General features: G+C 40.2%; 1 protein-coding gene across 1 annotated transcript; it reads right to left on the bottom strand.

Moving 5' to 3' along the window:
• Positions 1-32: 32 nt before the first annotated feature.
• Positions 33-25,828, bottom strand: nxph1 (neurexophilin 1). The gene is made up of 2 exons (XM_030789423.1): positions 25,775-25,828; positions 33-797 (listed from the first exon to the last, which is right to left on the bottom strand). Exons 1-2 carry the CDS (start codon positions 25,826-25,828, stop codon positions 33-35), a joined length of 819 nt encoding a protein of 272 aa, XP_030645283.1.

Raw genomic sequence — 25,828 nt, 5'->3', positions numbered from 1 at the left:
TGTCCTTCATTGGGTGGCACCTGTGAAAGCCGTCAGCCAGAGGGGAAGTAGGGGGTGTCGCTGTGGTAGTTGTAGTCTGGGCATACTTTCTGCACCAGCTTGTAATCAGTGCTGTAGAAGGAGATGTAGATGCAGATAACTTTGAAGGGCTTTGAGCAGAGCCAGGAGACGTGGCTCTGCGTCTGCTCCTGGTAGCATGTCTTGGATGGGTCGAAGTTACAGAGTGTGTTCTTGGAACCCTTCTCGACCTTTTCGTACTCTATGCGACAATTGAACGACTTGGAATCCTTGGCGTCGATGACGGACTGCTGGGCCGTCAAGTCGAACTCCACGATCTTTGTGGGCGGTACCAGGCTGACAGACACGTTGCCCTGGCCTGTGGAATTGTGGCGGAAGTAAACGCTGAAAGTGCCGTTGCCGTGGTCGACGATCTTGCCGGTGATCAGCAGGTTAAGCTTGACCGTTTTGATGTTGGAGTGGAAGTCACCCCAGCCGAACATCTTCTTGAACTTGCCAGTCTTGACCATGGGCCGTCTCTTGGCCCTGGGTCGGGAGTCCTGCAGGTCAGTGGAGTTTCTCAGCCAGTCCCACAGATCCTGCTCTGAGTATGGTTCAGGAGTGTCATAGCGCAGGTCCAGGGCCGTGGCATTCTCCTTTCCATGCAGAGTCTGTGACAAGAGCCGACTGATAGACAAGTCCTTGCTACTTTCTGTCCATATGTGTTTTAACGTTGACTTGGGGCTCCCTGACTTGAGCAACTCTGATTTCCCTGGAATGGAGCCATGGGCACTTGTAGCCTACGAGAAAAGAGAGAAACATATTTACTGAGCAGCATTACTTTGTGTCAAATATCACACCTCAGCTGTGAAAGGTACGAAATTTAAATTAAGTGAGCACGATATTAAGTACAAATTTTAGCAGCAAGCAATTTCAGTAGATACAAATGTTTGATTCAAATGGTATTGACTTCGACCTCCTCCTTGTGAACATGTAGCCTTGCGCCAAGCAGACAGTTCAAATGAATTCTGAAGGAAAGGAGATAATCGATCCCAGCCGCGAGCCTCAATTTCGAACGGTATTAGCTGACAGGAGCCGTCTGGGAAATTGAACATGGCGTTGTGAATGAGAAAAAGAATACAGCGATCAAAGTTCTAAACGCCATTGTGTTGTGTGTCTCCTCCCTAAATACCCTCTCTCTTCTTCATGGAGACATGGAGGAGATCTCAGTCGGCCTGCCCTGATGAAGGCGGTGGCCACTCAGTGAGTAAAGAGCAGACTATTAACCAGCTAGTGCTCCTTGAATTGATGATTGATGAACCCTTGGTTTCTCTCCATTTAGTGGCGATGAGTGGAATTAGGTTCATGCAGGGCTGGGCGGCGCAGAGTGACATTGATTGCCTGATTTCTACTGTAAGATGTGACAGCAGATCCGTCTTGCCGTGGTTTTTGCATCTCTCTGGCTACCCCCGGGATCGATAGTAGAAAATAAGGTTTCGCTACCAATCAGGCCAACCCTTCGGACAGAATTGCCTTCCAAAGCATGTCAGCATAAGGTTGATGCAAGCCCTTTTTAAACCCAGTGCTGGGTGGGAGAGAGGGAAAGAAAGAGAGAGAGAGAGAGAGAGAGAGAGAGAGAGAGAGAGAGAGAGAGAAGCCCTTACAGTTCACCTAAAGCTTTCACAGAGAAGAAAAAGGAGTGCTAATCAATACCTGACCTCTAGAACATTTTGAATTGTAGATTGAGAACACTTTTTACTCAAACACAAAACCCTCGGGAGTTGTTTGGTAGAAATCCAGTTCAAGTTTACAGGGTTTACAACCAAGTTTAATTAAGACATAAACTCCATCTAAAACCCAGTGTTTAAAAAAATACAGATCTTCTCTGTGTAAGCTTGGCTATCATGTAATTTATCACTGAGTGGCACAACCTTTTGAGTCTGCAACAGCAAGAGTAGCAAGAGTTCACTCCTGGCTATTGATTAAGCACTCAGGGAGAAAGGCTGAGATTATTTATGAAGGAAAGAAAAAAAGAAAAAAAGAAAAACTAATGAAGATCAATTACTCTTACATACGTGTAGGCTAATAGAGCACACAGCCTTTGTCCCATATTCAAGGAGTCTAACGATGTGTGTTTTATGGCCAGCAAGCACATGCTCAGTGAGCATGATTAAAGACTAAGATATTAATTATTAAAGGCTAATAACTGCAGGGAAAACACACATTCATTTGGTGAACACATTTCGAAAATCCATTTATGCACAGTTCATTGCGGCCTGGCTCTGGGTCAGGGCACACTCGATGAAGAATGCGCGTTTTAATTTGCAATCTCACACATCTATGGTTGTGTGTCAAGGTGCTAGTACAAAAAAAAAAAAAAAAAGGGGGGGGGGGGGTCACATTGTGTGGTAAACACCATATAAAACTAGAACAGTAGTTCAGCAGGATTATCTTTGGTATTTTATGGTCAAACCCAACACACTGTTTCAATTCCTCGCGCTAGAGCTGTAGTATTTTTCAGCCAACTGCATACGCCTTTCCGTCATTAATCTTTGTTTGTTTATTATAACTAGTTTCAGATATCTCTTTCTCACTTTCCTTAAATGTAGTCAAACCCCCCCCCCCCCCAAAATGGGTCCCAGGTCAATTTGTTAGTGTGTAGACCACACATGTGCTTTGAATATTTGAGTACGAGTCTCAGTCTGACCGCGCGCGGTCCTGCCTGCGTCAGGGCACGGTGCCAGGTTGTCTGCTGTAGCTTCATGCATCCAGCGGCGCTGCTCACCTGAGGGGACAGTGCATCTGGTAAAACATGAGCAGGAGAGAAGGAGAACCAGGGCCAAACCTCTCCCATACACTGCCAAACAGCCAGCCTCAAACAGCTTGGCTCCCCAAGGCAACGAAGAAAAGAGCGCCAGGTCAGCAGGACCAGCATGTACACACACACACACACACACACACACACACACACACACACACACACATATATAACGGCTCTGCTTTCAGCTCTGTAAAAAGAGCTCTAGTGCCAACAAACAACCTATCTATCTCTGAGCTCCACAGTTACAAGCTTACCATAAAAGTCTTTCCTGCTACTGGTTACTGGCTAGAGAGACTATGTGGGAGAACAGGTTATGTCCTGATATGAGACGCAGGTCGACACTGAAATTCAAGCCTTGTCAGATCCCAAATTTCTCTGAATTTCTATTACCTTTATTATTGAACAGTAGGGAAGAAAGTTGGACTGTAAACCAGTGAACATGTCCATCTGCTCTGTCCATGCTGTAAAATTTGTTTTAATTTGTTGGTATATGCATCAGTGAACTGACATCATCAAGGGAATTGTTTGCAAAAAATTGAGAGCATCGCCACAAGGACCTGAGTCAAACAAGTTCTACTCTGATACTCATCAGATTAAGGTAAATATTGGACTATGACAATGATTTAAAACACTCATCCCACGCAAACAACGAAGGACATGCTCTGCTTAAACAAACAATGCAAGCCTAGGGTCCCCAAATGTCAGCCCACATACCAATTTCCCTTTTTGTACAATCAGTTACAATGCTTTCTTAATATAAGGGTTTACATTCACTGTCATCTTCTGGATACTCAATTACCTCTGTTAAACTAGGCTACTTAATCAGCTACACAAATATTTAATGTGCTATTAATGTGCATATATGGAATCATCAAGCCATGGATTATCGAGCCTTATTATGCTGTGGAAGAATATTTTGCATCACTGAAAATGACATTGATTTTCTGTGTAATCACAACAAGCTGTTTAAGTATCATCGACCAGTTCAAACAATGAGGATGATAGTCTGCATCTTTGTCCAAACATAGCGCATACGGTTCCTGGTTTAGTGTCATTATGTGAAGATTTAGTGGGAAAACATACCCTTTGTCAAGTACAGTGGGCCAGTCTGACAACAGGAATTAAAAGACGCCTGTCTTCGCAATGCAATCCCGTTCCAGATTCCTCTTGTTATTGAAGGTAGAGGGATTAAATCAAGTAATTAACCAGACTCATTTTGAAAATACAATTATGCAATTGCCACGCATTTATGTTTCCATCCGAGTGTTAATTTGCTTTAATCAAGGTATTAATGTGCGTGAATAAGTCAATTAGCGTGTTAGCTATCATTAAAGCTCCATTATACAATTGTTGTTATGGACATAAAAAAGCAAGACCCGCTTTAACAGTGAGTTAGAACTTGTACTTGTGGTAGTCTGCAGCCGTGTCAGGTATGTGTCCCTGACTTTCACCCATAAGGTGAAAAGCAGCAAAGGTCAAAAGCTTGTTATACTTGTATATTACCCAATTAACCAAGTATTTGAGGTTCAATGAGCTACAGAGTTTTGTGCAGTGATATTACAGTAGCCTCTGTTGAAAAAATATACCCAAACACATCGTGCAGGATGTCAAGTCACATATTATCCAAAGAGCATCTCATGGAAATGGTGTTAGATATCGAAAAATGTGCTAATAGCTTTTGCAAATTTAGAGAGTGCAGATATTCATCATTATTCCTCATTATACTACAGAAACCTTGACTGGGTATTGGCTGAGAGATCTAATTGGGAATCAGCATGGTATTCTTCGATATTTGAAAGGGCTCTTTTTCTTTCTTTCTTTCTTCCTTTCTTTCTTTTTTCTTTTTTTTTTTTTTTTTTTTCAAAGGCATTCATTATAAGTGTTAGGGTTAGTTTGGGGCATAGCGGGAAGAATGAAGGCCAGCTGATAACAGAAAATGTGCTGATAGCTTCTTCAAAATTTCCAGTAGGTAGAGAACATATAGAAAGAGATGATGCAACTAAATTAGGACCGATAGTAGAAAAAGACTGGACACCCTGTGCCGTACTCTCACATGATGAAACAGAGGGAGAAAAAACTAAATGAATGTGAGGATAAAATGAAGATGGATTTCAACTAATTCCACAACTGCTACCAAAGCATTCTGTTATTTCTCCCTTCCTGTTGCTGCTGCCCGTGTGTGTGCGTGCGTGCGTGCGTGCATGTGTGTGTGTGTGTGTGTGTGTGTGTGTGTGTCTATTTGTGGGGGTAGAGAGCCATGGCATGGGCCCATTACCAACATGACTAAGCACCGTGCTTTGGGACAAGCCGTTGGTACTGAGACGTGCTCCTGGCCTACACAAGAGCTGGACAGCTGCTTAGCAGTCCTGTAATAGCATACTGTAGCTATTCAGCAGAACTGCCTAATGGCCTTGTAAGAAGGCTGTTTGACGCACCATTAAAGAAGACTTTCTTACCCAGTGTATGTGTGTGTGTGTGTATGTGTATGTGTGTGTGTGTGTGTGTGTGTGTGTGTGCGTGTGTGTGTGCAATTGACCACCGGCCTTTCTTTTGCATCGGTGAGCAGACAATGCGACAGAAAGGTATAGCACTGCAATATCACACTCTCTCTCTCTGTCTGCCCTCAACTTCACCTCATGTCAGCCACAAAGGAAACTTTGGACCTGTTTAAATTACCTGCCAAGCATACACCATTTGTTTTTTGCAATATAAGTTCATTAATGCTGCCATAAATACACAAGTGCCAAGCAACCATGGACATTATACATCTTTGTCACTTGCGACAATACCTCTGTTAAGCAGATCCATAATAAGTCACCTATGCCAAGCGGTCCGAGAGAGATGAACAGAATACCTGAAACAGCACTGAAGTTGCATTGCATCATTTTTCCATCAACACATCCTGTATCTGAGATGTAATGAGGTGTACAGTTTTGTACACCGAAATCACTGTACCGTCTGCAACACTTTTCTTATAACGTCACAATCAGGCTGCAAGCTAAAAAAAAAAAATATATATATATATATATATATATATATATATATATTTTTTTTTTTTTTTTCACCAGAATACTAGTACTACTTGGGAATTATGTAGTAGTCTTCGGTAGGAAGGAATACAATGTAAATTGCAATGTTTTGATTAAAGTGTGGTTGTATTTACTGTTTCAGCATTTCATTTATTAGTTTTCCAGAGATTTTTACCAAACTCATCTGTCTTATTAAGATATATGAAGACTATCGGAAGGTTCGAGTATTTTATTTATTTTATTACATTAGTAGCATTAATTTAATTCAATCAAAAGGATAAATTAAAAGGGAATGCATATAATTTACTCCTTCTAATCCAGCTCATTTCAGAATTATCTTCAAAAGAGGAAAGAAACGGCTCATGTTTTTTTTCTGAAATTAACGCTCAGTCAGTAATATATGCCGTCCAGTTACAATGAAATGCACAATTTTATTGAGCTAACTCTGGCTTGGAGCAGTGATATTTATTGTGGAAATATTGAAACTAACGTGTCCTGAGGCTCCATAAATCAAAGCAGGCTTTCCTTTGTCAGCAACGCAGATGGCCCCGACGCTGGATCACCCCAATTAAGAGCCGGGGAAGCAAAGGAAGGGAGCGCATACACAGAAAGAGGAGAAAGAGAAAGAGAGAGAGAGAGAGAGAGAGAGAGAGAGAGACAGAGAAGTGGTGGAGGTGGGAGGCAGAGGGGGAGACAGGGCACCTGTTCGGCTGTCATATCCGGGCCTCTTCTGATCAGTGACTTGGGGCCTTCCTCTGAGCCTGTTCAATGCAGAATTAATGATGGCAAACAAAACCAGCACGAGGCTCCTCTCAGCTATTTGTGAGTGTGTGCTTTCCCTCCACTATGGCCTCTCTCTCTCTCTCTCTCTCTCTCTCTCTGAACTAATCTTCAGTGTCACACTTAATGAGATTTTGGGGCCGGAATAATAAACTGAAGCCGAGCTGCTCTTCTCCAAATGATTTCTATTTTCAAAGCTTTCAAATCTGGACCCTTATGGGTCGTGATACTTCACGAGCCTTGCTTTAGCTTCGGAGAGCCATTTGGAAAAAAAAAAAAAAAAAAATGTAGAACATCACTCGTCCACCAATTAAGACTTTAAAGGCTATAAATAATGATAAATATATCATAATTGCTATTACTCTCTGCATAACCAACCTTAATTACTTAAACACAGCCTTAGTTGCCCTAATTGAATATAACATTCATTGATAATTGATTCTTTAACAAGGAAGGTACAGATGGTGCTATTTGATGTGCTCAATGCTGGAACTGTCTTAATGCTTACAAATAAGCATGTGCTGTAATACTGTGCTCCATACATGTGTGTTTCAGTTACATAATCAGTCTCATGACTGCTGGGTTACATTCTATTGGCTCTTTCTCTCTCTCTGCCTTATTTCTGCTTCATGAAGAGTCTGGCACTGAATTATACAATGAACTCTCATGTCTTTATCTCTATTATTTCCTTATCTCTCCCTGTTTTCTTTTTTCCCTCTGTTCAGCACCATCATTGTATCATTCAGCTGTGGTTATGTTAAGTTGGAATACTTCTTGTAGTTAGAAATCAAAGTATTTCTCTGAGTGTAGAGCCACAGTATAAGGGGTGATGGCTTTGACAATTGATTATACCAAAGGGGGCACAAAATACCCCATATCTCACTGATGAGAAGTGCACACTGGGAGTAGATATGACGTGATTGAAGTATATCAGTGTCTTATGTATTTAATGGTAGGTTGAGGTGTGAAAATATCATTTTGCCTCTTTCAGTCAAACTCTGGTCGTAGCTAGACCCAAATCAAGTGTTTTATATGGGAAATAAGATCTAAGCATTACAATGCCACTATATGATAAACTATTTTTACAATGTTACAACCAAGAGTAGATTATGAATGTAATAAAAGGGTCTACAACAAAATGCCTGATTTTGTTGACCTTCAGAAATACAGGTACCCATGGTTAATAAATGAAATTAAAAGTATCCTGCAGAAAGGAAATTATAGTCTGTCAGATTTAAATTAAAGGAAGTTCCAAAAAAGGAAACAGAGCACGCGCACACGCACACACACACATCTTAAAGACCAAAAAATAAGGTAAATACAATATGAGATAACATCACACAAGGTCTTGGGGAAGAGATTTGTAATTTAGCTGAAAAGAGGAAAAGTTCAAGAGTAAGGTAAAGAGCAGTACTCTCCCAGGAGACCCACATTATGATGCGCACTCGTCACTCAAAATCAAATTAAGCCCATAATCCAATAAACTGCCATTTCTGCTTCCAATGACCCCACAGGACCCCATTTCAAATCCGTGACAAGCTTTAATCAATATGATTTAGTGGTTGAAGACACAAATAACTCAGCCAAGCGGAGAGAGGAGCGGTGTAGTGGCACATCCTCCATGCTGACTATCTAGAGGAGCGTTTTATAGATGTCCTTTGGTTTGTTACAGCTCGGCATTGATTAACAGACATAATGTGACGGCAGAAAGACTTAAGCAGGAAAGAGAGAGAGAAGGAGCGAGGGAGGGGGAGAGAGAGAGAGAGAGAGAGAGAGAGAGAGAGAGAGAGAGAGAGAGAGAATGAGGATTGCGATTGAGAGTGGTATCATGAAATCCCCTCAAGGGACATTTAACTGAAAGTCAGTGATCAATACATGTCCGTGTCCATTTGGGCTGGTCATTGACAGAGCCACTTACAGTTTACTCTGTTTGATAAAGCCCACAGAACCTGCAGGTGGGATTTCTTCAACTTCAACTCACACTTAATATTTTCCACTCTCGATCTATTCTCGCCCATCTTTTGACAGGCGGACGAGCAGCAGAATGTCAAATCAAGATAACAATATAACAGAGGCTCCCTGATAATGATAAGGTACCGTATTTGTTCAGTGTAAACAACGAAAAACACAATGCAATCAGCAATGTTTGAGAAAGATTTGTATGACGGGGATTTTTTTTTTTTTTTTTCATATTTTCCTCTGAACGTTTTGATTAAAACTGAAATGAAGAACAAACTGCAAGCTATAAATTCAAACTAGACATTATTCCCTCATCAATTTATTTCCAGCTGTGAGCTGAGTACATTTGTGTGTGTGTATGTGTGTGTGTGTGCGTTTATTTGTCTCTGCGTATACTTATGAGGGTGTGTAACTCAACTCAAGAGTTTAGAACATTTCTCTGGCACACAAAATGATAAATGGAGTGCAAAAAAAAGAAAAAATTAAAGCGGACTGTTATGAAATTCATAAAAAAAAGTGCCCTTAAAATAAATGAATTAATAAAATAAAATGAAATAGAAATGTATATAATTGAGCCCTTTTGATACATTTTTTTTTTAACCAGTGTCAGTCAAGTCACACCAAGGGAGTCCAGAGCTTGCAAATGGAATGTAAGCACCGTAACCCGGGACATTCAACCTTATCACTTCCTTCCAATTACATTTCTCCAAATTGCTTTCCATCCAGCATGTTGTCTGAATGCACTGGTTTTAACATACCCCTGGCAGAAGGTGATTTTCTTCACAATAAAGCAGGGCCCGAGAGGAACTGACTAACTTGCTACACTGGCAGCCGTTCAAAAAATCTCTAGAGATTTCAGGCATAGTAACCTTGCACGTGCGCGGGTTAGCTCTGTGACATTAGCACTAGAGCTGTGCTAGCTCAACCTTAAATGAAAGGTGCTTAGCTTCAGATTAGCCTTTGTCAAGCAGAGAGAGAGAGAGAGAGAGGAGAGGCAAGAGGTGCATCCGTCTCCACTAAGCTCCCAAACTGAAAGATGAGGGAAGATGTATATGTCCCAGAATTTAAAAATTTTAAATTAATAGCCTGGTGCTCTTGCCATTTAAGCTAGGTAAATGGCATCTTTCACACCACACAGGTGCTGGAAGAGCAGACTGGTAGATCCCTCTGGTGACTAATAGCTGCTTTTTTTGCTTTCCTCTTCAAAGTAATGAACTATACGTCCAGGTTATATTCACAGCATGGTGTGACTGAAGACGTGTTTTCGACAAAACTAAAGCCAATTTCTAGGTGGGTGACTAAACCTTTATCACATCTCCGTAATAATAATGTTCATAATGTTCATAATGTTCATGTCTAAGGATGTTTTGTCTTTTATTGGTCTTTCGTTATAACCTAAATGGATATACTTGTACTGGTATAGCAAAATTCATTCAACCTAGCTGTACCCTGAACAGTGTGATGCTGAAATTACCTATGACATAAACAGGACTGTGTCTTGCTCCATTGACCCTTATCTGACAGCATGATAAGGGGAAAGATTCCAAGGGAAGGTTTAAAGATATCATATATTCACATATGATTTATTTACAAGCCAAAGGCTGAGTTAATTCCATTGCAACGGTGGTGCTATGGTGTAAGCTATGTATGGTCTATCTACAGTACTTAATCATGACTGCCATACTAAGGGAGCATCTTCTGGCTGAGCAGCTAAAGTAGGTCTGCACCAGGTTCCAAGACTGAAGACAGGAAATATACTGGAATACTGCGATGGCCTACTTTTACTACGAATAAATTCACAGACCTCAGACTTTCGAGGAAGAAAAAACAAACAAACCTTGTAAAGTAAAAGTTTGTGGAAATATTCATTAATAGTATGTGAGCATGGCTTTTAAGTCTGGAGACACATTTCCAGCCATACAAAATGTATTTTGTAGAAAGGCTTGTGTTAAGAAAATGAATCCTCCGAGTGAAACATTGTAAGCGTGTAATTTAAACTCACCACCAACAAAACAGTGACTGAACACTGAACAAAAGCTTGCCACGGTCGCTTTGTCTCCATGTAGGCCGGGCCTATTGTCCAGACCTTAAAGCACATATCCTGTAAATGTCGTTCACTTAAAACCCTTATTGTTCTCCCAGCGTGGCTTTCAACCTGACTCCATTTACAATTAATCACAGCCAGTGGCATTGCTGATGTCTGCAATGACTGATGGTTAATATGGATAATTTCCCATTCTGTGAGGCAATGACGTATATCAAGATTACCGTTTACTGCACGTCTGTAACAAAGGCATTAAATTGCATACAACTAACATTTCATTAGTGGTCTTTATTGACATTTCACATGTATGTGTTTGGTGGAGTGTGACATGTGACGCTCTCTAGCTCTTAACTGGAATTTCATAACTGTACTTTAGTTGTGTTACTTAAGATATTAAGATTTTCTAAGTCTACAGAAGGTTGTTCTGGTCTGTTTTCAGCTCATTTCTCTAAGATTTTTGAAGTCCAAAAATACCTCCATCATGCTACCTTTAATGGACGAACTATAAAAATGAATGGAAGACTCTGATAATGCACCTAAGAACTCTAATGCCACAGAAATTCCTAATCTGCAGACTGGATATATACAAAGTTGTTTACGTTTGGAGTTTCAGACCCACACAGAACGGTGGATGGGTGAATAGGGAACAGAGAGAGAAAGAGAGCGAGACAGAGAGAGTGAGACAGAGAGAGAGAGAGTGACAGAGAGAGGGAGAGAGAGTGTAAGAGAGAACGAGAGAGAGAGAGAGAGAGAGAGAGAGTGAGACAGAGAGAGAGAGAGTGACAGAGAGAGGGAGAGAGAGTGTAAGAGAGAACGAGAGAGAGAGAGAGAGAGAGAGAGAGAGAGAGAGCAGAAAAGATTAATTCAAAATGACTCACATTTACAGTGGTGCAGGCAAGCAGAGGCAGTAGCATTACAAATGAAAGTGGATTTTGTATGCTAGATTTAACCTTAAATGGTTTCGCTATGCGCCACTATCATCTCTCACAATTGCTCAGGGAGGGTCAGCTCCTAGTCCCATTCTCCTGATAGGAAATACCATTCTCCGTGCAGAATATTTCCCCAAAGTACACCTCCTAAACAGCTTTAGCAGGTAAGCCCTTACTGTTCATCTGCTAGATGGGAATACCTGAATAAGAGGGATATGAATGCCACCAGTATCAAATAATGCAGTAATAAAGTTTATTTCTTCCAAAGCCCTTTGTGTGGGGCAGCCGACTTCCACAATAGCGTAACAACGTCAATGCACATGCAACGGACACAATGGATTCAGACGGATCAATTATTGCCGTCAGAAAAGAACTAGACAATGGGGCGGAAGGCCTCTGTAGAATTCATCTAACAGTATTACAGACATGTGAACGTACACGTGTCAGCCAGATGATTAAACTTGTTGACGAAATATTAACTCTCTTGTTAACGTTAACACTGACCGTAAAATCGCTCTGATTGCATGGCCTCCTTTCTTTTTACATTTTTTCTTTTTCCTTTTTCTTTTTTTTTTTTTCAAAGCTTGCCTCATTGAGGTGTTCCCTTCCCATATTCTCCAAGGCTGTTGGTATAGAGTTTTTTTTTTTTTTTTTTTTTTTTTTTGTATGTGTGTCAAGTGGAGATTATGAAGCTAATTTGAGAAAACTCCTTCTGGGTTATTCACCATACTGATTACTGTGTATCACTTTGTAAGATTTGCTGTCCCATAGGTCTAATGCACTTTCAAAGTCTAATAGCACATCAAAGCAAGCCCTGCAGTCTCGCAAAAACAGGCACAGTGGACACCATTTTGGCTCAGTGGCACTTTAGTAGCGCTCTTATGCTTGTTTAAAATTTGCCAAGTAAATACTACAAGCTTGTTTCTATATCTGAGTCTATCAAGTTACCACTGTGCACACTGCAACCATGATATCTGTGCTTATGGTAAATATCGTGTATCTGATATAGATTCAAAGAATTGTAAGTATTCTTAACTACTCAAATCACATTATTTTCATGAATTATTGGTATTCTTTGAAATTTCAAACTTTAATTCCAGTTCAACTCTATATCTGAGAAAATATGAACAAGACTTAAAGAAATATAGAGAGCTGTGCACAAATTTGAAAACAAGAAATGTGTTAACCCTCCCAAGCATCCTAATCTCCTGCAGAGATGGTAATTTGAGTGATGCTGTGTGGTAGACGCAGAAATATGGGAGATAAAAATCTGGCTCTGTGTATGTGTGTGTGTGTGTGTGTGGAGGGGGGCATTGGATACAGTGTTGTGTCATGGCCCAGTGTGTATTAGAAGATATAACAGCTTTTCAGCGCTGGCAGTTCATTTGCAGCTACATTTCAGAGCTGTCACTCACAACACAATACAATGGAGAGCTCAATATCTGATCATTGAAGAGAAGAAAACGCAGAGGAACACACACACACACACACACACACAAACACACATCCATAGTTGAACAAATGCACATGCAACACGACAGACATTCTCTCTCTCTCTCTCTCTCTCTCTCTCTCCCTCTCTCTCTCTCTACTGTCAAGTATTCACTTTTATCTTAAAAAATCACAATGAATACATGCATTTATGCTGACAAGAAAACAATCTCTGGCCCCAAACACATTCAATTAACTCTGGAGCTGTTTGGAAATCATTTTATCCTCTGAGCCATTAACCACAGATTTTGTGCGGTGAATAGTTTACGAATTTCTGCATAGCATCAGTGAAGGAGAAACAGAGGGAATAAAAAGAATCAGTGAGAGAGAGAGAGAGAGAGAGAGAGAGAGAGAGAGAGAGAGAATGTCGGTTGAGAGAAAGCAAAAAAGAATGGGGAAGATGGGTGAGAGATGTATTTGATCAACAGAGATTTCATAAGGTGAACTGACATTTATGCACATAATAGACCATAACCAAATGACACGTGAGCCATGCGTGTGGGTTTAGTACAAATGAATCAGGGGAAGTAACAGTGTTGCTCAGATTCTCAGCCTAGTCTATCACACTCATCTTATGTCTCAGCCTAGTCTATCACACTCATCTTATGTCTTAGTCTAATCTATCACACTCATCTTATATCTCAGCCTAGTCTATCACATTCATCTTATGTCTCAGCCTAGTATATCACACTCATCTTATGTCCCAGCCTAGTCTATCACACTCATCTTATGTCTCAGCCTAGTCTATCACACTCATCTTATGTCTCAGCCTAGTCTATCACACTCATCTTATGTCTCAGTCTAGTCTATCACACTCATCTTATGTCTCAGTCTAGTCTATCACATTCATCTTATGTCTCAGCCTAGTCTATCACACTCATCTTATGTCTCAGTCTAGTCTATCACACACATCTTATGTCTCAGCCTAGTATATCACACTCATCTTATGTCTCAGTCTAGTGTATCACACTCATCTTATGTCTCAGTCTAGTCTATCACACTCATCTTATGTCTCAGCCTAGTCTATCGCACTCATCTTATGTCCCAGCCTAGTCTATCACACACATCTTATGTCTCAGTCTAGTCTATCACACACATCTTATGTCTCAGCCTAGTATATCACACTCATCTTATGTCTTAGTCTAATCTATCACACTCATCTTATGTCTCAGTCTGGTCTATCACACTCATCTTATGTCTCAGTCTAGTCTATCACACTCATCTTATGTCTCAGTCTAGTCTATCACACTCATCTTATATCTCAGTCTAGTCTATCACACTCATCTTATGTCTTAGTCTAATCTATCACACTCATCTAATGTCTCAGTCTGGTCTATCACATTCATCTTATGGATGTAACTGTGCATCTGTTTTACTTGTAGTGAGGAAGACCTATTTTAAGAAAAATTTGAATACTCATATGTAATCAGAATAACAAAACTGGAGGTCTTACTTGAAAGTGGTCATGGAAAAACAAACAAACAAACAAAAACAACAACAACAACAACAACAACAACAACAAAAACAAAACAAAACAAAAAAGAGTTCTAGAAGTAGAGGTCAAGAGAATTTCTAACAGATTGACCATCTTCCTGGTTGAGTAGACAGCTGAGGCCTGTACATCTCACATAGAGAAAAAAGCAGAATGCTTGGGTTAAAACTGACAAGGGAGATTTTTTAACCTTACATCACTCTTGATTCTTACATTTTCCTCTTTTTTTTGTCCTTAAAGAGAGAGTGACTCATCATAGATGAACATTTGGTTGTAAGGGTCTATAGAGCAGCTATACAGAGAGAGAGGTTCAATTTAACTGGGCTGCACAAAGGCAATTGTAAAACAAGTTTATTTACACTACATCTGCCACAGTTCACTGAGTACTTGTGGGCTGAACAATGTTTTTCAAGTAAAAAAGTTCATGTAAATACAAACTCTGAAACTGATAGTGTAGATATAGTGAGCATATTACCATAAAGGCAGAGAGAGAGACAGAGAGATAGAGAGAGAGAGAGAGAGAGAGAGAGAGAGAGAGAATGAAAAATCAGAGGAGAGAGAGTAACTGAAAAAGCAGAATCTGGAGAGAAAGACTGGAGGCGGGGGGGGGGGGGGGGGGGGGGGGGGGGGTCTTTGGAGCGATTTCACTCTGACAGCTTGTCAATGCCTTTGGTGTGAGACGTGCTGTCAGTCACCACTCATAACACACACACACACACACACACGCACAGTCACACAAACCCTACGAATTCCCACACACACACTCCAAAACCCAATACACGCGCACCGCATCACTCCCCCAAGGAGCCGATATGAGAGAAACGGTGGTTGCCTGCCTGCCTGCCTGACTCTGCCCGGTGTACTTCGGGGGCTCTGCGCTTTGGGTCTGGCTAATGTTTTAAGTAATGGCTTTTGAGAGCTGACAGATCACAGGCTCTCTAGCTGCAGTGAGAGAACAGAGCGAATCCATCAGAGCGACAGCAAGAATCAGTGCTCCCACACCTCATTCACCATTACAGGAACTCCCATCTGCAGTAATTGATTTGATGGATGCTCTGCTATAGACGCTGAAGACAACACAGTAATCCTAAGACTCCTGAAATTAAAAGAGGCTCTTTTATTTCATCCAATCATGTCTTGTCACAGCTCTGCACACAGTGTGCTGCAGAACACTATAACAATGCCTGAAAAAAAAAAAAAGTATTACTACTGATGAATATGATTTTATCTACTGAATGGTTCTTTTAAGGCAAGAAAAAATAAAGTTCACTAAAAACAAACAACTAGTGATGTAAAACCCTTCTCCGTGTGTTAAAAAACAAAAAAAAAGAATGACGTTCTTTGAAAATTGTATATCCTTCATGACATTCAAAAAACTAAAATATGTTTGCACCTTGTTTTATCCCATCAGTTCGTTATTTTATACTGAGCTTTTGCTTCATCCAAACTTCATTTACATAATCACTATTTAATAATATCTGAATGACTGTTTTGATTATATCTGAATGCTGTATGAATAGCGCAGGGTGAGTTTTAAGGTTTATATAATTATTTTTACAAGGTGAAGTGCTTGTATATTTTGTCCATTTCCACTTGCACAACGCCCCCCCCCCCCCCCCTCCCCATACACACACACACACACACACACACACAATCTAAACAAAGTTATTTAGGATTCTTCCATACAAAGGCTCAGATAAGTGTTTTCGGTTATTATGGCAAACCTGGACCTCAGAGACCTTGGTTATGATGAATAACCCTTATAAAACAGTAAGCAGAGCAAAAAGAGAATAGACTTTAATGAAATGTTTAGGGGTTTGACAATGCACTTAGGTTTCTACTTCTGTTTACGTGGCTCATACTCTTTCTATAATTTTTCTATGATTTGTTTCTTCATTCAGTCCCTATCTCTTTCAGATGTACATGCCTGAGCACGCGTACACACACACACACACACACACACACACACACACAAACTCAGTATGAGGCAATTAAGAAAGGATTGAATCCATAACTTCTCATTCAGTATGTAGCAGTACTGTTGCTTTGACTGCTCTAAACAGGATGAATCTTATCTTGACTGTGACTGACAGCTGTCTGTCAAAACACTTCACTCTGGAAAATCCTTTGTTCTGCATCTCTTCTGGATCTGTATAGCCTGTCTCTCTCTCCCTCCCTCCCTGTCTCTCTCTCTTCTCTGCACTCTGGCTGTATACCCACATGAGTAAAGAAATAATTGTAATTCAGAAAATCAATGGGGCTGAAATCTCTTGGGCCCAGCCATGTAATACAATACTGCCATTTGCTACATAAGGAGTGATAAGCACTCTGAGCGGTCTGTTCCTCTGGATACGAGACAAGCAGAATTTACATGCTCTCCTCATCTCTCTGCTTCTCCAATAATAAGAGAAACTAATAGAACAGAATTTGACTTACATCACATATTGATTGAGTGTTTCAGATAAGCAACAGCCACATACAAGCACAGTTTTGTGCATGTGTGTGTGTTTGTGTGTGAGTGTGTGTGTGTGTGTGTGTGTGTGTGTGTGTGTGTGAACATGTGACTGTAAATATGTATGAGTGAGTGAATGTGTGTGTGTGTGTGTGAGTGTGTGTGCGCTTTCGCGCATGCGCTTTGCTTATGTAGATCATGCAATCATCGGTTAATAATCAGATTAAGTTAATCAACTAATCTGCACACACACACACACACAGTCAGTATGTTAGTAAATGCTGGGTTCTGTTAGGGTGGAGAGCCTCTTTTTGTTGTGTGTACACATTAAGATGGAAACAAACAGACAGCAGAAATTTGTGTTCTCTCATTTCATACCTGTAGTCATTTCAGTCACACAGCTATGGACTGTCTGTCTTTGATCCCCATCCACCACCCCCCCCCCCCAAAAAAAATGGCAACCCAGATCAGACGGGAATGTTCCACAAAAGACAGATTTCTTTTTTCTTCTATGTCCGCCACTATCAGATCCACCCCAAAGTCTGCAATTAGTGCAAATTACAGTGGCCAAGAGAAAACACAGTGCCGCTAGTCAGATTGTTAAAAGAAAACAAAAAACAGTTTATTTTGACCCGAAGCCAAAGGCAACAATCTGAGAGATCTGATATGACACCTGTTAAACTGGACTTTAGGAGAAAGCTTTACTGAAAAAGTGAGTCTACATCCTTTTCTTTTCAAATACCTGTTGTTTTCTGTCGGTATAAGTATCAAAAGTCCTGCGGAGCTTCAGAAGGACCGCTGAACGAGACAGTGTGATGTCAAATTGAATCAGTGCAGTTAAATAGAAATAGAATTCAATAGCCGGAAAAGACTGTCAAACAGCCGTTCTTTCATCATTTCATTCTTCTTTCATCTATGTCTTTTCTGCCTTTTTATGTCCCCCCTGGCAAAAACAGACAATCTTTTCTCTCTCTCTCTCCCTCTCTCTCTCTCGGTCTTAAATGTTCAGTTTTTTAGCATAGGACTTAATCACCCATAACTGCTCAGCTTGTCATGTGAAAGTGATTTCCCGCCAAAAACACTGCCAGTTCTGACAGTGCGTTTGGTACTAGTTTGAACGCTATGACACATCTTGGGGGGATAATTCTATGACTGTAACAGCTTCGATAAGGAAATTGGTGTCGGTCATGGAAAAGACAAACAAAGAGTATTTTAAAATCCGAGCAATTAATAAAAAAAATGGTTTAATAAACATATTAGCACAGGCCCCTAGCAGTGTGTTATGGGTGTTACACTGATGTAAATATGCTGAAGAGGACCAAGTGCATGATTGACCAGGTGACAATATTACTTTTTCTAACAGAAATAACTGTAGATTTTACTGTAACTGTAGTTTTACTGTAGATCAGCTGCAGTTCTCCATTAGTTTAAAATTGTCCTGAAAATGTATGTTGCATTGTTCTGCATTTTATGTGGAGAAGAGAAATGCTTTGATTCAGGAAATGTTAAAAATCTTTGGAGTAGATAAGGAATGAAACATTTAGCCTCTGTCATTTAGTAGGGCTATTGTGTCAGTGTGACTCAACATTACCTATCTGACACAATACATACACAGACTTCCACACTGTATTAGCATATAGCAATTAAAAAATAGTACTCACAAAACTCACAAAGAACCACAGTGGTCTGACTGAAAATCTAATTTCTAATATAATCAAGTCACATAAATCAAGTCTCAATCTCCATACAGTATCTGAAACATGTGACACTGCTCCCCCTTTAGGCTAGGAGGGGAAGTGCAAAATGTTGTTGGTGAAGATCGATACCCTCACCTCAGTCCCCCACTCCCAGCCCTCGTCCTTGAGGCCTGCATGCCTCTTGGTTATTATTTGCTAAGATCAGTGACTTCGACATCTGTCTTGCCTTGCAAATTACGTTAGTCTCCCATGACCAAAACTCAATCATGTGAATCATGTGCCTAATGCGTGCTTAGAACATGCAACTGCAGGTGTTGTGGTCTTTGAGAACATCAGGTCTTGTGTACCAGCGTTAGCGAATGTCCTGGAATGCACAGAACAGGCTAGTGAATGCTCTCGCTATAGAGCTGCTGTCCCTTTAAATACGGTGTAAAGTGATCAGTCTAGACAATCATCTGTGCCTGTCATTCCGACGTTTCTTCGCACTTATGTGCTTCTTCACAGCACCATAAATATGAATATTTCTCACTTTGAGTTACGACTCCAAACACTTTTTCAAACACAGTCAGAAATGGTAGCCTGTGTAATCCATCACTATTGTTGTTTCAGAGTCTTTCATTGCTGTAATACCTCTCTTTCATCTTTCACATTTCAGCATTACATTAAAAATAAGAAAAGAAATGCATCGTAGGACACTTCAAACCCCTCCTAACATCTCCAGATATGGAACAGGGAGACAGAAGGTTATCAAGTCATTTCCAAGACTTTGCCAGTCACTCTTAAGCCTTGAAAAGGTGCTCCTATCGGGAGGCTGCACATTAGGTGGTGGTGGTGGTGGTGGTGGTGGAGGTGGTGGTGTGTGCGGGTTGGGGGGGGGTTGAAAGGAGTGCAGCTATATTTAGCACAATGGGAAAAAATAAGCCACAAGGATCAGGCTGAGGTCAGGCCAGAGTGTGATTTTCCACAACCAGTGACTTTTGTGGTCAATACTGACTTTGGCCTTTGACCTATGAATTTGATTGAAATTCGGGAGCAGTTTGTGGTAGGGAGAGAGGAGACTGTAGTCATTAATCAAACCAACCTAGAGCTGGCTTTGTCCTGCTGCAACCTGAACCTGTAAGTGTGCGTGTGTGAGTGTGTCTGTGTGTGTGTGTGTGTGTGTGTGTGTGTGAGTGAGTGAGTGAGTAAGTGTCTGTGCCTCTGTGCTGGTGTGGAGACACAAGCACACTTTTGTGTGTGTGTGTGTGTGTGTCTGTGTGTGTGTTTGTGATGATACAAAGAGCAGTTAGAGGTTATGGGATCAGGGAGTTAACTGGTTTAGAAGTGTTATGTATGGCTAAAGCTGGAGAGAGTTCAGCACAAAGTCACAGTGAAGGGAAGGAGGGTGGGTATGTTATCCAAACACATAGGTACAAAGTTTCAAGTAAAGTCCTCTCTCCAAAAAAAAAGAAAGTTTGTAGGGGATCTGGTTGTTTTTTGTTTGTTTGTTTTGGGTTTTTTTTAGACAGTAATGTGCAACAGAGCAGCAATAAAAATGAAATTAGTTGTAGGAACCTTCAAGACATCCTGTAAGAAAACACGAATGAATTAACCCAGGTTAGAAAAAGTTGTAACATTTTTCAAAAGCTGTAACATTTCAGGATTGTATGACCTTGACAATGCTCCCAAAACAAAAGTATAAAAAATATCAAGTCCTTCTGTAAGGCTTACTCTAAAATGGTCAGCTCTTCCCCTGAATAGTAACAGATGTGCCTATGATCTGTATCATTGTTCTATCCTGTTATCTCGCGATGACAGCATCTGGCTTTCTGCATCTCGCAGGACTCATTTTCTCATTATCTGTTAACCTACAAATAAGGTTTTCTCATTCACTGTCAGGGAAGGAGGACTCCTGCATATAGCGCGCACGCATTATCTGTTAACCTACGAATAAGGTTTTCTCATTCATTGTCATGGAAGGAGGGCTCCTGCATACAGAATGACAAACAGAGAGCTGTTTTGGAATGTGTGGCGCCAGACAGCTTTGAGCAATCTTCAGGGCAAAAGTGTTGTGCAATGGAGGCACTGAAAGGGTTAAAAGCTCCTACACATGTTAATCTGACACAGCTCTGGGTATTATGCAAACATTGAGACCCTTCTCAGACTCTTCAGTAAAAGGACACTCACACTGGAATGTCTGTTTTAGAACCATAATATGTTGTTTCTACCAGCTACTGGACTATTATTTGTTTGTTTGTTTGTGTGTGTGTGTGCGTGTGTGTGTGTGTGCAACTGTGCATGTGTCCATGTGTGTGTGCGTGTGCACATGTGTGTATCCGCCTTTGTACAGACACGTCAGTTTTTTGACTTCTAAGCATTTACTGCAGAGTTTCGCATCTCTCTCCCTCACACACACACACACACACACACACAAACAGGCAACAGACACACACACACACACACACACACACACACATGCACACACACACAAATACGCGAAACAAAATTTTTGCATTAAAAAAAAAAGAAAAATCACCTCCTCATCCTAACTGTATGGCTAATGGTAACAGATGATTTTAAAATCCCCAGCGTCCAGCTACAGGCCATGTTCTAACCTTTCCACTCAACTTCATTAAGGTGAATGTGCATATGGGAAAAAGACTGAGAAAATCTCCCCCCTGAGGTTTTCAGGTGACTAAGAGCAGAGCCTGTTTTCTCTAAAACACTGATGTAGCTTAATGGACACAAGGCCAAGGATCTTTACTCCAGCAAACCATTTCCCCGCTGCTCGGCCTTGCATTAGACACGTGTGCATTAGCGCAGTCCTTGGCTATGACTTTCAAATGGGGACTTAAGTGGAGTGGACCTGGTCTGCTAAGCGGCATTTGTAAACACTCAGACTGGTTAAGGGATGGTTTAGAGGAGCCAGGAGTTTTGCACTTAATGCCACAAATAACACAGTGTGTTTCTGTGGTCCAGAGGGCTAATGAAGCCACACGCCTATATTTTGTACCTACCAGTGCTGAAGGTTTATGTTGTTGTCTTGGAAACTGATTCGTGATGTATGGTGTTTTCGTGAGTATGTACAAATACATCTGAGCATGCATATGCTATGTCTTCTAATGTCTGAAGATTGACTAGATCACATGTATGTGTTGACAGATCTGTCAGTCTGTCTTGTACATAAGGAGCTATGTATTGTGTATTTATTCACTTCCAGCTTCCCGTGTTCAGCGTGTGTGTGTGTGTGTGTGTGTGTGCGCGTGCGCGCTTGTGCATGTGCGTGTGTGTACAGCTCTAAACTTACAGCTCTATTTGTATACGTAGCCAAGCATGGTTTGGATGCTGTGCACTAACTAGACAATAAGACAGGGTGACAGAAAAGCTAAATAATTTATAGAGGTTTCAGTTCTAGACAGTTTGGGACTTTATTCAACTATATATCAAAGCGGAAAGAGAAAACTTACGTCAAGCATCCCTAAACGATACCCGTGGTTTATTTAAAATGTACAAGTGCCCACTAATATGGGTCCACGACCGCAGATCTAACAGCTACAAGCGCCCTCGAACTGCCGCTGCTATTGAGCTGTACATGCGCAGCGGGGTGCACGCTCTGCAGCGCTCCTGTTATCGGGGTCAGGGAGAGTCGGCGCAGACATGAGGCTTAGACAGAAGACAAGAGACTTAAACACGAGAAAAAAACCCTCAAAGTTCAACCTTAATCCTCACAGGTACAGGTTGAGATAGGCTACCTGTTAACTTGCTGAGGTAAAACTGATATTTAAGCGGAATCCATTCACCGCCAAAACACTGCCTGGTAAAGATTTCGGAAAGAGTTTAAAAGAAAAAAAAAAGAAAGAAAGAAAAGAAAACCGGTAAACCGTGCAGAAATTGTTCGACTTCCCTATTTTGTTCATATTTTTAACGATTTTTATTAGTACATTGTGGTGCATAATTTCGAAATTTTAAAGATGGTTGCAGATTTAAAATCCAATTAATTCAATTCAACATGATAAAGGGGCCTTTACGCAGTTCGATTGATTAAATTGTGAAATAAATGGACTGAAACTTCTATTACTGCGTCCTGATAATTACATGCTAATTTTCAAGAAAAAGGGGGTGTCGGGAGAACAAATGCTTTCAATTACTCGGATTCTCCGCGGGCTCTTTTGGTGTCTGGTTAACAGCATGAAAATAAACATTAACAAAAACTAAAATACGATAGTAGAAAGACATTAGGTGCAAAAATATATTATTTTTCATAATTAGTCTCACTAAAGGAGGAAACTGATAGACGCTAGAGCGTAAAGAATATGGTGCTATCCATGGTGCTGAATTATTTCAATCTGAAGAACAGGTCCAACGATGGATGTTTCTGAACTTTGTCAGCAACCTTTAAAACATCTCTATAAAAATTAAATAGTTTCTGCGTCAAAAACAAAAACTAGGAATAATACATAATACACTGAGCACGGTTTGAGAAATACTCGCAAGGCCTCCCTCGCATTGGAAGTAAGAGATATTTTCAGTTAAAATTTCTAGCAAATATCTTCGAATAAGTTTGCTTTATTTGTGTATTTACAAACAACACATGCACTAAATTAAAATCGAAAATCTAATAAAATTAGATGTCCCAGTCAAGAAACCACCCTTGAGTTAGAATACCCACCAGAGTTGTATCGCCAGACAGAGAGAACAAACATTAATAATTGTAATAGTCATAATAACCTTGTCGGTAACAATGTATCTTCGCAAACATATTTGTATGTTTTAATACATTTTAAAAAATGATTTCCAACCTAAATAGTTGTGGGTTTGGGATACTTCACTGAGGATGCCATTATCATTTCTTTCTTTCTTTCTTTCTTTCTTTCTTTCTTTCTTTCTTTCTTTCTTTCTTTCTTTCTTTCTTTCTGTCACTCTTTCTTTCTTTCTTTCTTTCTTTCTGTCTTTCTGTCTTTCTGTCTTTCATGCAAAAGGAGTGATCAATTCTGAAATACGCCCAAAATCAGACGCCTTAACTACATCTGAAAGGTGAAACGGACACTACGTGGACTCCAGACACTGATAAGAGAAGCTCACTCGTCAGCGGAATTATTTTGCATTTACTCTCACATTTTACAGATAAAAGGCTTAAAGACGACTAAAATCTATACCACCAAGTGCTGGGCTAGGAGTTACTGTTTCTATCTGCAGCATAGGAGTGCAGTATAAACTGAGTAGGATAAGAATGTTACCCGTACTCAAATTAATTTTGTTCTGTATGGCTGTTTTTTGAACCTCAAAGTGTCATTGGAAATGTGTAGCTGAACATTAGAATTTCAAAATTAATTAATTCATACGAATTCTATAAATATAACAATACAAAACATATTTAGGCTACGCATCTCATACAAATACCATTTGGTTGTGAAGACCAATACTATATGAGTTGCTGACTTAAATCTCGCTCAATTTTACTTAAATGTCCAAGCAGTCCTGGCGATAATCCACTCCGAAAAACATAAAGAACTAAAATAACAAACATTTAGGAATGGAGAGTAAATTTGTTACAGATAACTGAACCAAGGCTCTTAACCTTTCGGGTTATTTGTTTTTGCTCTATGTTGTCTTCTTTCCCAAAAAAACTATTTCAAATGAGAATATCCATTTCTCCACAATGGATCTGAACTGGCCTTTAGAAATCCATACTTCATGTTTTTGATCACTTAATATAATGTACTGGTGAGCGTCTGTGGTTACACCTGACTGATGAATTACATACAAACCACATCTTCTGAAACCATACATCTAAAACCAAAATCATTTCAACGTCTTTTCTGAACATATAACACTTTCGTTGCTATGATAAATGCTTGCTTATTTGTTTGTTTGTTTGTGTGTGTGTGTGTGTGTGTGTGAGAGAGAGAGAGAGAGAGAGAGAGAGAGAGAGAGAGAGAGAGAGACAGAGAGAGAGAGAGAGAAAGAGTGAATGTGTGTGTGTGTGTGTGTGTGTGTGTGTGTGTGTGTGTGTGTGTGTGTGTGTGTGTGTGTGTGTGTGCGTGAGCGTGCGGGCACGCGCAAGAACATCCTGAGTTACCAAAGCAATTTTTATGGTCTGACATAGGTTTTGTGCGCATTAAAACAAATTAATAGTTTTTCCACTTCGATTATTTTGTGAACTGTACTGACATCCTCAAACGACCATGAAAGTTTTCCAAATGGTTTTGCCCATACCTTTTAAAGGCGTGTTAATAACACAATAATTAAACAAATAAAGTAAACAGATAAACACTGTTTTGTTGGCTGGCGTCTTCGCAGTTACAGTTGTATCATTCCGTGTGATTTTCGTTTTAATTCCGTGATTATTTAGCATGAATTCTTAGCGAACAATTGTTAATTTAGTAAAAAAAAAAAAACATTAACTGTTTCCTTGTTTTGAGTTTGCTTGGTGTTACTTTGCGCATTTGTCGGTTTCAGTTGGTCGTCGTAGTTGAGTGCTTGTAAAACGAGTAATGTTTGAAAGCACAGACTTCAGTGCCGTCCCAACGTCTCGACGACACGATGCGCAGTCGAGCCTCTATTTTCATTTATTATGGCGCCCCCATCAGATTAAACATCGAAATTGCACGTCCATTTTGTTTCCACAAGAGAGAAGAGGCATCAAAAATAGGACGAAGAAGTGTTAATTTGCTCGATTTGCATGATTAGGACGATTGTATAAGAAACACTGATACCCATTATTTGTTTGAATTCCTTGGCTTTGCTTATTCGTTAAACTATAACATCTTTGTCCACATTGCGTAAACAGTGTCGGCTAAACCAGAGGAATGAATCTGAAGAACTCTAATAGCGGATGTACTTTGAGATTCACATAGTTAATCATAAAGGATTGATGACACATTTTAGTTATTATTCGTCTGTTTCACTGACGGCTTGTTTCCGTAATCAACATGCAATATCAATAAGTGCATGTGAGCGCAATTCTTAGACATTACATTAATTACTCATATCAAAATTACGCGACTACCACCTCCTGCAGTTATTAAGCCAAAGGCAAAAATACAGAAATAACTGGCTTTTGAGAATTGCTCATTTTAAATCTGTATCAAAAAATATACTTACCAGGTAAATGGCTGGCGTAAGGAGAAAGACGGCGCACCAATACGTAGCCCGCAT

Source organism: Chanos chanos, chromosome 12, assembly GCF_902362185.1.
Source record: "Chanos chanos chromosome 12, fChaCha1.1, whole genome shotgun sequence".
Lineage (NCBI taxonomy): Eukaryota > Metazoa > Chordata > Actinopteri > Gonorynchiformes > Chanidae > Chanos > Chanos chanos.
Note: the sequence above shows the minus strand (reverse complement) of the source record. Positions and strands in the feature narration are given on the sequence as shown.